General features: G+C 40.6%; 2 protein-coding genes across 3 annotated transcripts in view; one reads left to right on the forward strand and one right to left on the reverse strand.

Annotated features, from left to right (window-relative positions):
- Nucleotides 1–12,164, reverse strand: part of ddah1 (dimethylarginine dimethylaminohydrolase 1) — an 86,572-nt gene extending 74,408 nt beyond the window's left edge. Inside the window, exon 1 of one of the 2 annotated variants that reach the window (XM_084066679.1) lies at nt 11,838–12,164. Coding sequence is in view for 1 of the 2 variants with exons in the window: in XM_084066677.1 (XP_083922803.1) it covers nt 7,689–7,982 (294 nt within the window). In the remaining variant the exon portion in view is untranslated. Of the gene's footprint in view, nt 1–7,688; nt 8,287–11,837 lie in introns of those variants that run through there. The other variant, XM_084066677.1, reaches the window with a different exon arrangement.
- Nucleotides 1–12,686, forward strand: part of mpl (MPL proto-oncogene, thrombopoietin receptor) — a 186,486-nt gene that overhangs the window by 87,877 nt on the left and 85,923 nt on the right. The gene's annotated exons all lie outside the window — the stretch shown is intronic.

Genomic DNA, 12,686 nt, shown 5'->3' on the forward strand with positions numbered 1-12,686 from the left:
CAACCCCGCCGTGGCTGGTCCGCTTCCTGTCTTCCCCTACGCGGGACTCGCATACCAAAACCAGACGTTCACACACCCCCGGTGACGGCTGAGCATGACCTGGTCACACTGAGGGGCTGAGAGGAGTTTCTGTTCGCAAGTGGCCCGCAGCTGTCTAGCAGTGTGCAGCACTGGAGTGGTGGTGGGTAAATGAATATGGGTGGTGTAAAGTAAATAAGTACATTTACTCAAGTACTGTACTTGAGTACAATGTTACGTAATGGTACTTTTACTTCACTTGAGTATGTCATTTTTTTAATACTTTAAGAGGTAAAAAAAAAAAAACTTTACACCACTACAATAATTTGACAGCTTTAGTTACAAGTTAATTATTATTACAAAACATATTACATTAACCAATTAGTTTATACTTTGTCTATTCAAAAATAGCCAATCTACACGCTCACAACGCTTCACATTGCGTCGCGTTGTGAGCTCGTAGATCGGCTATTTTCGAAAAACTTAGGACACATTCTGAAAGATTTGCTTACTTCTACTTTGATACTTTAAATATATTTGATCCCAATACTTTTCTACTTTTACTCAAGTCATTTTTTTAAATACAGGCCTTTTACTTACTGCTACTTTTATTTAAGTAAAACATTTGAGTACATCTTCCACCACTGAATATGGGTGAACTGAGGGCTAAATGAGTGCAGGGTCCAAGGTCACCATGGGTGGAAAAGAGGTTTGTTCTGTGTGTTCACACTGAGCCCTCTCTCTCTTTGCTCTACCCTTGCCAGCACACATGGGATGCAGAAGGTTGCAAACGCGTGCCGCCTTTAGCCTGATTTATACTTTGTTGTACAACAGTGTCGCATGCCTGAAATAGCCAATCTGCAAGATCACAACATGTCACAGTGTGATATATTGTGAGCTTGTAGATCTGCTATTTCCAGGGTGCGTAACATCGTTGTACGAGTGTTAATTAAGCATTTCTCACACAAGAGCTGAACACTGTGTGTCATGACACTAAAACAGGTGAGAAAAATATTATCCGACGAAAAAGAAGAAATGTATCAAAAGCCATCCCACCAGACTATAGAGCAGTTTCCACCTGTCAACCATCAGACTGTTGAACAAGCACTGAGCCCTGTCGCCATGTCAGTCTTGGCGACATACAGTACCGTGCGTCATCACACAGGCATTGTCACTTTATGTACATTATGGCTATTACTTGCTGCTAAACTGACACTATCTCTATGCGCAAACGTCCATGTCTGATACACGCTAATAAATTATCTCACTTTCACATTGTCAAAATATTTTCTATTTTGACCTTGAACCCTTTTATTTTTGACATGTCTTGTTATCTGACTTTGTTTCGTATGTTCTTATGACTCATTTTGAAATTGGAAAGCATTGGGAGCTTGTAAAAAAAAATCACTAACTCTTTTACACCTGTAAACTCGTGATGTGACAATGAAGTTGTAGTTGATGTTGGAGAAGAGGAAACAAGTTTGAAACAAAAACGACCGAAATGTTTATTTTGGCGTTTCTTATATTTTCGGTGGCACCTTGCATGAAGAAAAATGAGAGAAGAAAAGAAGAAGGAACGCTGCAATGGAATGAGCGTGCATGTGAGACTCAGGAGTCAGACAGGTAAACAGAAAGAGGAAGGGCAGGTTAAAAGTAGCAGGAATGTGACAGGCAGTTGGGGAAGGCACGCTGACCCGATCCCACATGTAACCGGCGGGGCTCAGGGCTCCCCTTCTCTTCACATATGGATGTCACCTCTCCAGAAGGAAACCAGGTCAGTTCAGTAAAGGAAGTCATGGAGGAGTGGGGAGGAATGGCAAGGAATCTACATCTGCAGCTTGTCTAGTCAAAACAGGGCTTCTGTGCTGTCTGCTATTAGTTTGGGGTCAACTCCACAGGCATGACCGGAAAGGGGCCTGCACGGACACATAAACTCCAACGGCTGAGCCTAAATATTACGTCTGTAAAAAGTGACCTAAATATTGGGTCTGTGGAACAGAAATTTCCATTCTAGAAATGTCCAGACTTAAATTGGCAAGTATGAGTTATGCCCTTGTTATTACCACTGATAATACCTTTGATAATACCCTTTTTGTAGAAGAACATGATTTTACATTACTCAAGATTTGCTCTGTGACAGTAGCATATCTGATTAAGCAACATGTGAAATGCATAGTTTGCTACTTCTCGATTTAATCTGTTAATACAACAGTGTCCTAGTAGTCTATGTGTGCTGGAATATTTCTTTATTTTTATTAGGTTTTATATCATGTTAATTACCTCATAGATTGAAAAGATCACCAGCAGTCCAGCATTCACTTGAATTCCTTTTTAGGCTCTTTCATTGTTTGGCGGAGCAGTGATTGCCATTGCCTCATGGAGCATTTAAGCAGGCTAGATATCTGAAATAGAGCATCTTATCTGCTGTAATTGCTTGTGCACCACTGAGAAGGAGAAGAGTGAAAATGTGAAAATAAGGTGCTGAGGTGGAAAGGAGGGAAGGCGTTGAGATGTGATTCAACAATCAAGGCAACAGAGAGTGCCACCACAGCCAGAGGTGCAGGATGGGATTGATGTTAAAGAGTCATATGACTCCATCAGCCTCTTGATAAACACTTTCAAAAACCTGGAAGGGAGCCAGGCTACAGAAACTAGATTACCAGACTTCGGGAAACTTACTGCATGTTGGATGTGAGATTGAAACCCAAAGCCCCATTAGAGGCAGGGCTTTAAGGATGGTAATGTTGGTCCATCTGTCCAGTCAACACTTTCCACTCAAATAAGATATCTTGAAAATGACTTTTTGAATTGGCATGGAATTTGCTGTGCACCTTCGTGCCCCACAAAGGGTGAACCCCACTGCTTTAGGTGACCCCATGGCCTTTCCTCAAGTGCCACCCTTAAGCCACAATGCCTATTGGCACACAACATATCTCAAAATCTAATGGTCAGATTCACATGAAACTTGCTGAGTTCACAGCTGACATTTTGACAGATAAAAACACAGCTGAACACAATAACCTTAATAGTGGGTGTGTTCCATTTAGGTGTTAATGTTTAACAGCATAGACAGCTCCTGTACAGTTAATGTCATGGTGGCACACAAAAAAACTAAATGAAAAACACCCACATTTAACATTACCTTCAGCATACATATACACATTTAAGCAAAGAAAGCCCACCACCACTCCCACTCTAAGAAGCTTTGATAATACAAATCCTGTCGCATGGCTTCAAAATCCTCAGTGTTAATTTAACTCTAAGAGTATACAAATGGAATTTGGTTCCATTTGTTAACTCTCCAGAGTTAATTTAACACTGAGGATTTGCCACGACTATCAAAGTTTTGCTACTTCTCTTTCAGCTACGCTCTCTCCGTGCCCTTCTAGTTGTTGAGATACAGAGCTCAATGCAATGACAAATTGACACGTTATCAGTGTTTAACTCAAGGTAGATAAGGACTTCTGAGGGGAACATTCTTCTCATGCCTCACCCGAAGCTATTACTCTCTTTGACTGGACTTTAACTGATTGGACTTTAATGCTCAGTACTATACTCATCCCAGTCCCGCTGATAAGTTATATTTTGGCTTTGTTTGACTAATAGCCAATGTACTCTACGTGTTTCTGCCCTTAGCCAATCTTACTACCACAGCCAATTGCCAAAGTGATTTATCAAGCTAAAACATGTGCGTGAGCCAGTATGGCACAATGAAAGCCTGCTAATGTCAAGAAAGTAAACAAAACCAGTGCCTGGACACTGCCAAAGGTGTCTCTGTTGTGTTAATGTTATCAACAAAGTCCTAGAACAGGAAATCAATGGCTCAACAAATTGCCGCTAGAGTTAGTTAACAGGCATAATAAGCGTGATTTATCCTTAGTCGTACGACGGTGTCCCATGCTGAAAATAGGCAATCTATACAAATGACAGATCTATAAGCTCACTATGCATCACGGATGTGAGGCATTGTGAGCTTATAGATCTGCTATTTTGGGATCGCGACACCTTCGTGCGACTGAGCACAAATTGGGCATCAGACAGAGCTGTGTAACAGAGACACTTAGCCTTGTCAGTCTAATGCAATCCAGTGTAACCTTATCATTTCCTCCTGAATTACATTGAAATCACTTCCTCCCTGGAAATCTGAATACTTGGGCACATCTTTTGAGAGGATTAGCACATTAACAGTCTGCTTCAGTCATGCGTTTGATTTCGTGATGACTCAGTTACACAGCCAGTTAGTCTTTCAGTCCTTGGGGGAACATCTATACATTGGATGCTCTACACCAGTGATTCAGAATGTTTTTAATTTCAAGGACCTCCAGTTTGACATGTATTAGGCTGCAGACCCCCATTTGATCATATTTCTTTTCTTTTTTAATCTCTGGGATCTCTATTGACACTGTTACATCCTCTGTGTTATTTAAACTCTGAGAGAGTACAAACAGAACCAAATGGACCCTTGGTTCAATGTGTACACTCTTAACAGTTACAGATTTGTATTTTGCTGTGTTCAATGCAGATCATTTACCATATGCCCACAGTAGGACCAATCAAATTCATTCACATTACATTGTAAAAAATAAATCATATATTCACGGCTGTCAGACTGTATAAATGGTTTCTCATAAATTCGTGAAATTACTTTATCAGTAGGTTGCAGCAATAGCTGCCTGCAAATTAATAGTATAGGTCAATGTCTGTGTTTTTTTTTTAACTGATACACTATACTTTCCATTTGTAATTGTTGATGGGTTCATGGGTAACCAGAAATCAAAGGTCAGTTTATCAAAGGTCAACAGCTGTGCCCTCACTCAGCAAACAAAGTGGCTATAGATTGCATACTACAGCATACTAATCCTTACTTCCCTACATTATAAATTCACATTTCCTCTTTTTTGGGAGTGCTTTTCAAGGAAAAACTGCAGTCTGCAGTACACTATAATGTCTTGCATTTAAACAAACATTTCCTCAATTTAAAAAGACTTTTTTATGCCACAGCTTAATGGAACGGAGATTCACATTACCTCTGGACATATTTAGAATTCATTCCATGTAGTCTATAATGAGCAGTGGAAGGCTTATGTTCAACCGCTGAATGCTGAGTGGTAGGAGGACCAGGCTAAGTGACAATCAGAAAATGCTTGTAAAGCCACAGAGAGAAAATCATTAAAACAGTACCAGTAACAAGTGATTACTTGCCATTACCAACTGAGATAAGCACAGCTTTAGATCCTCACCTTGATTTTCCTGATATACACTTGAATTTACTTGATTGGAATTTTCATGAGTGACAGTAATCGTGCACCACTTATTGGGTTGAAGTGTTTTGAGCAAAACAAATAGAAATTCTGGGGTAATGTGAACATGTTTCTTCTTTCACAGCATTCATCAGAATAATGATTCTATTCATTCAACTTCAATAGTAGGCCTATATTAAATTGCCTAGAGGGTTGGTGGACGTCACAAACTTAACATCCGGACGTGCAAGGCGCACCGTTTCTCTGATGCGCACCAAACTTGGCCCAAACTGCCATTAGCCGTTGCCAAAACTAAATTGCACACATATGGGGCACTATCGGTGACCATTGCTCTGATCAGCCTAACATGGAGCCGGATTTGAAGGCAGTATGGCGGCCTGAAAATCTAGTAATATATAATACTTGCAAAATTGTTTCAGCTTAAAAAAGTCAGTAAATCACAACGAAAACATTACAAGGCTCCTGTGCATAAATGAAGACAATTGATTATCCTAGTGTGGTGCATATTTCCAATATATTGGCAGTGTAGATCACTTGGGATTGCTGAAAAGGCGAAATTCTGTTTTCCATACAAAATATAACTTGACAGGAGTGTACACGTCATGCATTTTGTTACACGTTAAGTTTGAGCTATCATTATGAGCATATGCTCTATTCGCACCTTGTAATGTATGTATATTTTACATATATTATGATCTATCAACTATTTGATTTGACAATCTTATGAGACGCATAAGTTGTAAGTCACATGGTATGTCCTATAGTGACCATTACATACTTATAATCAACTAAAGGCAATGCCTATCATCAGCTGATGCAGTTATATTTTCTCTTCACGGAAACAATTACACATTTGTCTTTGCCGTTCACCCTTCCACTGGCCCATCCACTCCTATCCACCTCATCCAAATACCTTGATAGTCGTAGTCTCCAGCATCTCCAGCACTCAGCCTTACTATGAGTAAGTCAATATCAGAATCACATCATGAATGTGCACTCTACCTCAAATGAAGATAATGATCATTCATTTCATTGAAAAGTGTAAGTGCTTCATGTTAATTATGCTTGCACTTTTTAAATGTATCCACATTTTGCTTAAATTCTCCAGACCAAAGACTTCCCTGTACTCAGTTTCAGCACAGTACCGATTCCCCTAATGTTAGCTGGGTGTAATGTGTGATCAAAAATGATGTATTTCTGTGAATAATAATGTTCCTACTCCTAGCCCCATAATCTGAAAAAATGACAGCTGTCTGTGTTGTTGATGGAAGCAGCAGGATATCTGATCAATATCTCAGCCTCTAGTCTAGTGTGTCTGGGGACCATTAGCAGCCCTGAGCCCAGTGAGACTGACTGATGTGAAATGACAGCCGCTTTCACAGAAGCTACCCTACCATCACGCTCATTATTTTTCTGTCTCTCCTGCTTTCTCTAACAGACAATTGCTACTACAGCCTAATACAACCAAAACTGCATGCAGCAGAATTGTCTATAAAGTCCTCGTTTTTTAATCTTAATTATGGAAATGCATTGTTCCATAGATAAGTCAAATAAGAGGAATAGCGGTAATGTCTTACAACACTGAAGAGCAGCTGTTGTCATGGTTCCTAAATAGCCAGTCACTAACTGGTTAGTCAGCATTACTGTAAAAGATTGGGATAACAATTCAAACAAGTGTGTTGATAAGCAGCTCTGCTCCATGTGAAGTGACAGCTGCTGACCGGAGCCTACATACAGTACATGTACAACATGGAATTAGCCTAAGTAGACAATAGACAATAGAAAAACATGAATGATCTTTGAACTGCTGACTGATAACGTGTTGTTGTTGTGCGGGACAAGTTTAAGGTCAGATTTTCACCAGGACATGGACGCTGATGATGCTTTAAAATAGTCTCATCCAAGTGACTACTATAGGCAACTGGTCTTCTTTCATAGGGCGTTGCCTGATGCCTAATCACCACATCCCTTTGTATAGGCAAGCCCTTGGTTACATTATGATCCCATGGCACAGATGGTGCCATTCACTAACAGCACGTCACGCGCAACATTAGCAAGCAGGTCAGGCAGCTAAGGGTGTGAGAAGCCAAACACCACACATCAAACTTTTATTTGGTCCACAACATTGGTTCGCAAAGTCAATTTTTTTTTTTACCACTTTAACCATATTTTATACTTTGGCTATTCAAAAATAGCACATCTACAAGCTCATAGCGCATAAGCACTATAAGGTTGTAGATCTGCTATTTTTGAAAAATCCCTGGAACAAAATATTTTTGAGCTGGGGTTAAAGATGCAGCCAAATACATCTATGATCAATTTGGGGGTTCTTGACATGAAAAAGTTTGAGAACCACTGGTCTATCTAATGTCCTGCGCTTCTCTCTTTTTCCAACACATTTACATTTACCTCTTTCCTCCTGCTCTCGGCTCCGGGTCTGGTAATGAGCGCGGTGTCACCGCAGACCACGGCGGCATCCTCTACGAACACACAGTCTGGAAGGGACTCGTCCGGCGGCAGCTCGATCACCTCCAGCCCCAGCTTCTGCCTCAGCACCGACACGTACGCCTCATGCTCCCTCTGCGCCTCCGTCAGGTCCACGTCCAGGCTGTCCGTCCGCAGCGCCTCTTTGGCGAGGGACGCGGGGATGCCCCGCACGACGGCGTGGGTGAAATGGCCAAAGCCTGCCATTAAACCAGCCATGTTTTTACTTTACAACCAACCTCCAAACTAAAAGAAAACAACAAATGAATGAGACTAACCGCCGTTAGTTGACCCGATACTCGCTTGCTTGTTTGTTTGCGTTCTCCGAGTGTTTTTGTTGTTGTTTGTTCTTTATTCTTATTTATTTACAGTGGCGTGCTAAACTAACTGTCAGCCCCACTCACTCCAGTCTCCAGGCAAAGCGACAGCGCTCTGATGACGCGCGTCGACTATTATCACGTGTATGAATGTATCAGTTCCCAGTGAAGCGGCTCCTCCGCAGGCAGCCAGCCCGACAAGTGACAGTCCAGTCCGCCCTGGCTCGTAAACAGCCCGTGAATCTCTGCAGCATGGCAGGTCTCTGAGTCTGGGACTACTGTAGGTGTTAGTTAGGTTAGGCTACTGTGTGTGTGCGCCAACATGGCCATTGGCCAGGCCAGCTCCTGTAGCTTACAGTTCACACACAGTAACATGAAACACAGCCACAATTAACGTTAAAAGCGTAATTACATGGGCGGCTATGTAAGGGATAATAGTCGCTGCGCTGGTAGTTGTTGAGAAATAACACCCGACAGGATGGTTAATGATCCTGAAGGTGGTTATTTCTAAACAAATAGGCTACTGGCGCAGAGACAATTATCCCATTTATTACACGGGTACTTAATTGATAAATTGACCCAAAACTAACAACAAAACGAAGTATTTCCATGCTTATGGTAATGAAAGTATTCCATAAGTGCTACACAATCAAATCAAAAAATCAAAAACGATCAATCAAATTTTCGGTTATTGCATCGTCTATTTCTCGTTTTCAAAAACATTCTGAGAGCAGCGATTAGTTGTAAATTACATTGTGTGTTTGTTTACATGGCTGACATGTTGTTGGATGTTGGATCATACAGCATACAATTCAAGCAGTGCAGCAGGTGCTCTGAATCTGAGTCTTTAATCAGACAGCTGTCTGTTATTGTGCTCATCATCGGTCATTATCCCTTACATAACCGCTGAATTCAGCGATTGACCAATCAGAATCAAGCATTAAACCAAACCGTGTAATATATGCTGTTAACGGGGTATATGAAGACACTGCTGTAACTGTTTAAAAGGGCATACAACAAATATAACCAAACATAAACCAACCAAGCATTTTCAATACTTGTAGGCTACTACTTCCTCACTACTGCCGTGACCAAAACTTGGCAATTAAGGCTTCAACTCAATAATAAAACAGGAAAATATTACTTCACCTGATCAACCAAGGTCAGGCCAACCCTAATCTGAGTTCCCAGAAGTTTTCGCCAGCTCTCGCATACAAACGGGAGGGGCATGGAACAGGCCAACCCAAGTCTCCCCCACTTCACGGTAACACAGGTGAACACGTTTACCAATCAAGCGCACAGCAACCCAAGCAACTCCTTGTACTGAACACCCTCATTCATTTACCAAGATGGCACGGAACAAGCCCCCAATTTGTCATGAATTGGCTCAAGACTTGGCAAAGATGGGAGATACACACACACGCACACGCACAATGTATGTATGTATGTATGTATGTATGTATGTATGTATGTATGTATGTATGTATGTATGTATATATATATATATATATATATATATATATATATATATATATATATATATATATATATATATATATATATATATATATATATATATATATATATATATATATATATATATAAACATAAGCTACAGTAGGCTACACACAAACTAAATGGGATGGGTCATCACAATGATAAATAACAGTGAAAATTTTAATTATGTTATTCAGAACATGTAGGCTATAAGCATGTGCTTATACAAGTGATACAGAACTATGTTGATTAGTGAATATGGACACAAAGTGTGCAACAACAACACACTCTCCTGCATATACCCTATTCCCCATGCGGTGCCTACCATCTTAGGAAGGCCCAGCATCAGCAGAGCTCTCTGAATGGATGGAATGTTTCTTTAGACATCAGAAGCACATTCTTCCACACCCCAGGACCTCAACGTTTGTCTTTTCTTATTCCAGATTCACTCAATTATCCCTGACTGGTCTAAACATTCCAGAACATTCCAGGAGCCCCACATTCCATTTTCCACACCAGCCAGGAGGAGCACCTCCTGCCCCCCCACCCCAGACTTCTTTCCATCACTCCATATTGTCGATGGATGTCTGGCCCAGATAGAAGAATCTCTCTCTCCATGTTGAAGAATGTGGCTTAGTTTAGATGAAGGAAAGCCCTCATAGGTACACCTGGTTGGTACATTCTGGAATGAGTGAAAACAGAGGCTCCACCAGATGTGGTTGAAGCGGCACCACTTATGGTTTAGCCTACTGCAAAGATCAAAATAATGGGACTGTTACAGATATAAACGTTTTGGTATAACTTAAAACACATTGTCCTACATGTAATACACAGCAGAGTAGGCTATAGCATATTTGCACTATTTCCATCTAGCTCATTTGTTTATTGGATATATGGCTCATAATCTTTCCGCTGAATATTAAATCCCCAATCCCTATGAAATATAGGTTGAGGAAATGCCTCTCTTAATATTCTTGACATCCTTTACCTTTTCAGATTCCTGCATTATATGAATGATATGAAAATAATATTTTGATTAACCCTGTATGGCAAAATAACTTGCTTTGCCCAAAGGATGTATAGCAGGTATCATCGCCTTGTAGCACCTATACAGAGCCTACATGTGACATGTGTCATTTCAGTTACATAATGCTGTCACAGTCTGAGAGGTAGTCCTATTATGCAATTATAAAAACGTATGTCCAGCTCTTGGAATTGAATGGATCATAATGGAATATGAGCATGTTGTTCTGCCACGCACGTGCGCACACACACACACACACACACACACACACACACACACACACACACACACACACACACACACACACACACACACACACACCACAGACGAGCAGACACACCCCCTCTCCAAACACACGCGCACAAGGATACAGCCACGCGCACAATATCATCATTCATCTGTCAGAGGCAGACTGTCTATCTAAATTCCCCAAAAGAATAGCGCAAAACAATGAATATATTGCATGTTATATGAATCGACATCTGGATAATCGTTGTCACACAAAATGAGTCATTTCAGACTAATCAGCTATAGGCTAACATAGTTACGTCAACCTTTTCAGGCCACCACGACCCCCCAAAATAATCATATTTGAACTGGAGACCCCCCACCCTGACAAGCAGAATTGTATGAGTTGAGGCATTACATTTAGTTTGACTCTGTTCCACAGATAAATATTGTGAAAATAGCAGATCTACAAGATCTCTATTTTCACAATTTTTGCCTCTTTCTTATGTTATTTGACAATTTGACCAATGTTTGACCAGTTTTTATAGTAGGCATAATACTTTGTTGTTACTTTTGAAGCAGGATTGTCTTTTTTCATTTATTTTTTTTAGGTATTAAAAAGGTCTTAAAGGTCCTTAAATTGTCGCTTCACTGTACTGGGGGACCCCCCCCCCCAAAAAAAAAAATCATGTGGGGACCCGGACCTCCCTGGGGGTCCCGACCCACAGGTTGAGAATCACAGATCTATAAAGCCATCCTTTGCATATCACCATCCAGTGTCTTGGGTATGGAAGTATGACACACTATATGTTAGCCTACAAATAAAAACAACTTAGGCTGATGCAAATAATAACCTGGACCAAATGAGTTTGTGCTTACAATAACGATCAAACAAAGTTCTACTTAGTTACCGATAATAAGCGAACCGGAACGATCGTATAATTAATGCACCACATTATAACGCAGGGTAGTAGAATAAACCATAAAGCAAAAATCAATACAACTCACCGAAGAAGCACTGCGGTCCAGACAAGCATTATGTCCGTTAGTTGGGCTATTGCTCTGTGCTTTCTCCTGCCTATCGTCATGTAAGACTAAGTTATGTCCAGTCCTCGTATAAACTTTAAGCCTAAGGAATAGCCTACAAACAAACAAAAAATAGCTACCATGCTTTACGGTCAAATATTCCTATACGGATAGTTGTTCAGGGTCATTATGGATTCGTTTAAGCATCTCGTTAGTCTTTGGTCAAAATCAAAACTTCGACAAAACAGAATAATTTCAAACTTCGGGTGGAATGTGACTTATTTGAGACCCCGGTGAAACGTAGACTAGGCTTTTAGACCAAGTATTTTTCTCCCCCCCAAACCAACATCATCTCCTGTGGAAAATTGGATACTAGATCCATTTTTTCCCCAAAGCGTGATGGACACATTGCGTGAAAAGTAAATTAACTCAAGGAATGCAAAGGAATTTCCTTGCATGAAGAACATATTTAACAACCCTTTAAGCTGTCAGGAATGCTTTGTGGTTGGCTGGCGAAGGTAGAAATATGTTAATAATGTAGGCTACTGCCATACCAAATATGGCGATATTGTTACGTCTGAGGTCTGGTGCGCATCTGGAAATACTTAACTCTTCTGAATAAAGGGAATGGCAAGCCAGAAATAGACACTGTTAAACTTATTTCTCCCACTCTTTAAGACGCGAGCAGAAAAACCTACAGCTATTTTATAATGTGCATTTTTTTTTTTACAGCGCATGTAAAGCCCATGACGTCATAGCCTACTACTGGCAAATGAGTTGATTCAGCATAGTTAAAAATAGTCTCACTGTCATAAGATTACAGCCAGGCAA

The sequence above is a fragment of the Gymnoscopelus microlampas genome, assembly GCF_963454915.1.
Source record: "Gymnoscopelus microlampas genome assembly, chromosome: 9".
In the NCBI taxonomy this organism is placed as follows: domain Eukaryota; kingdom Metazoa; phylum Chordata; class Actinopteri; order Myctophiformes; family Myctophidae; genus Gymnoscopelus; species Gymnoscopelus microlampas.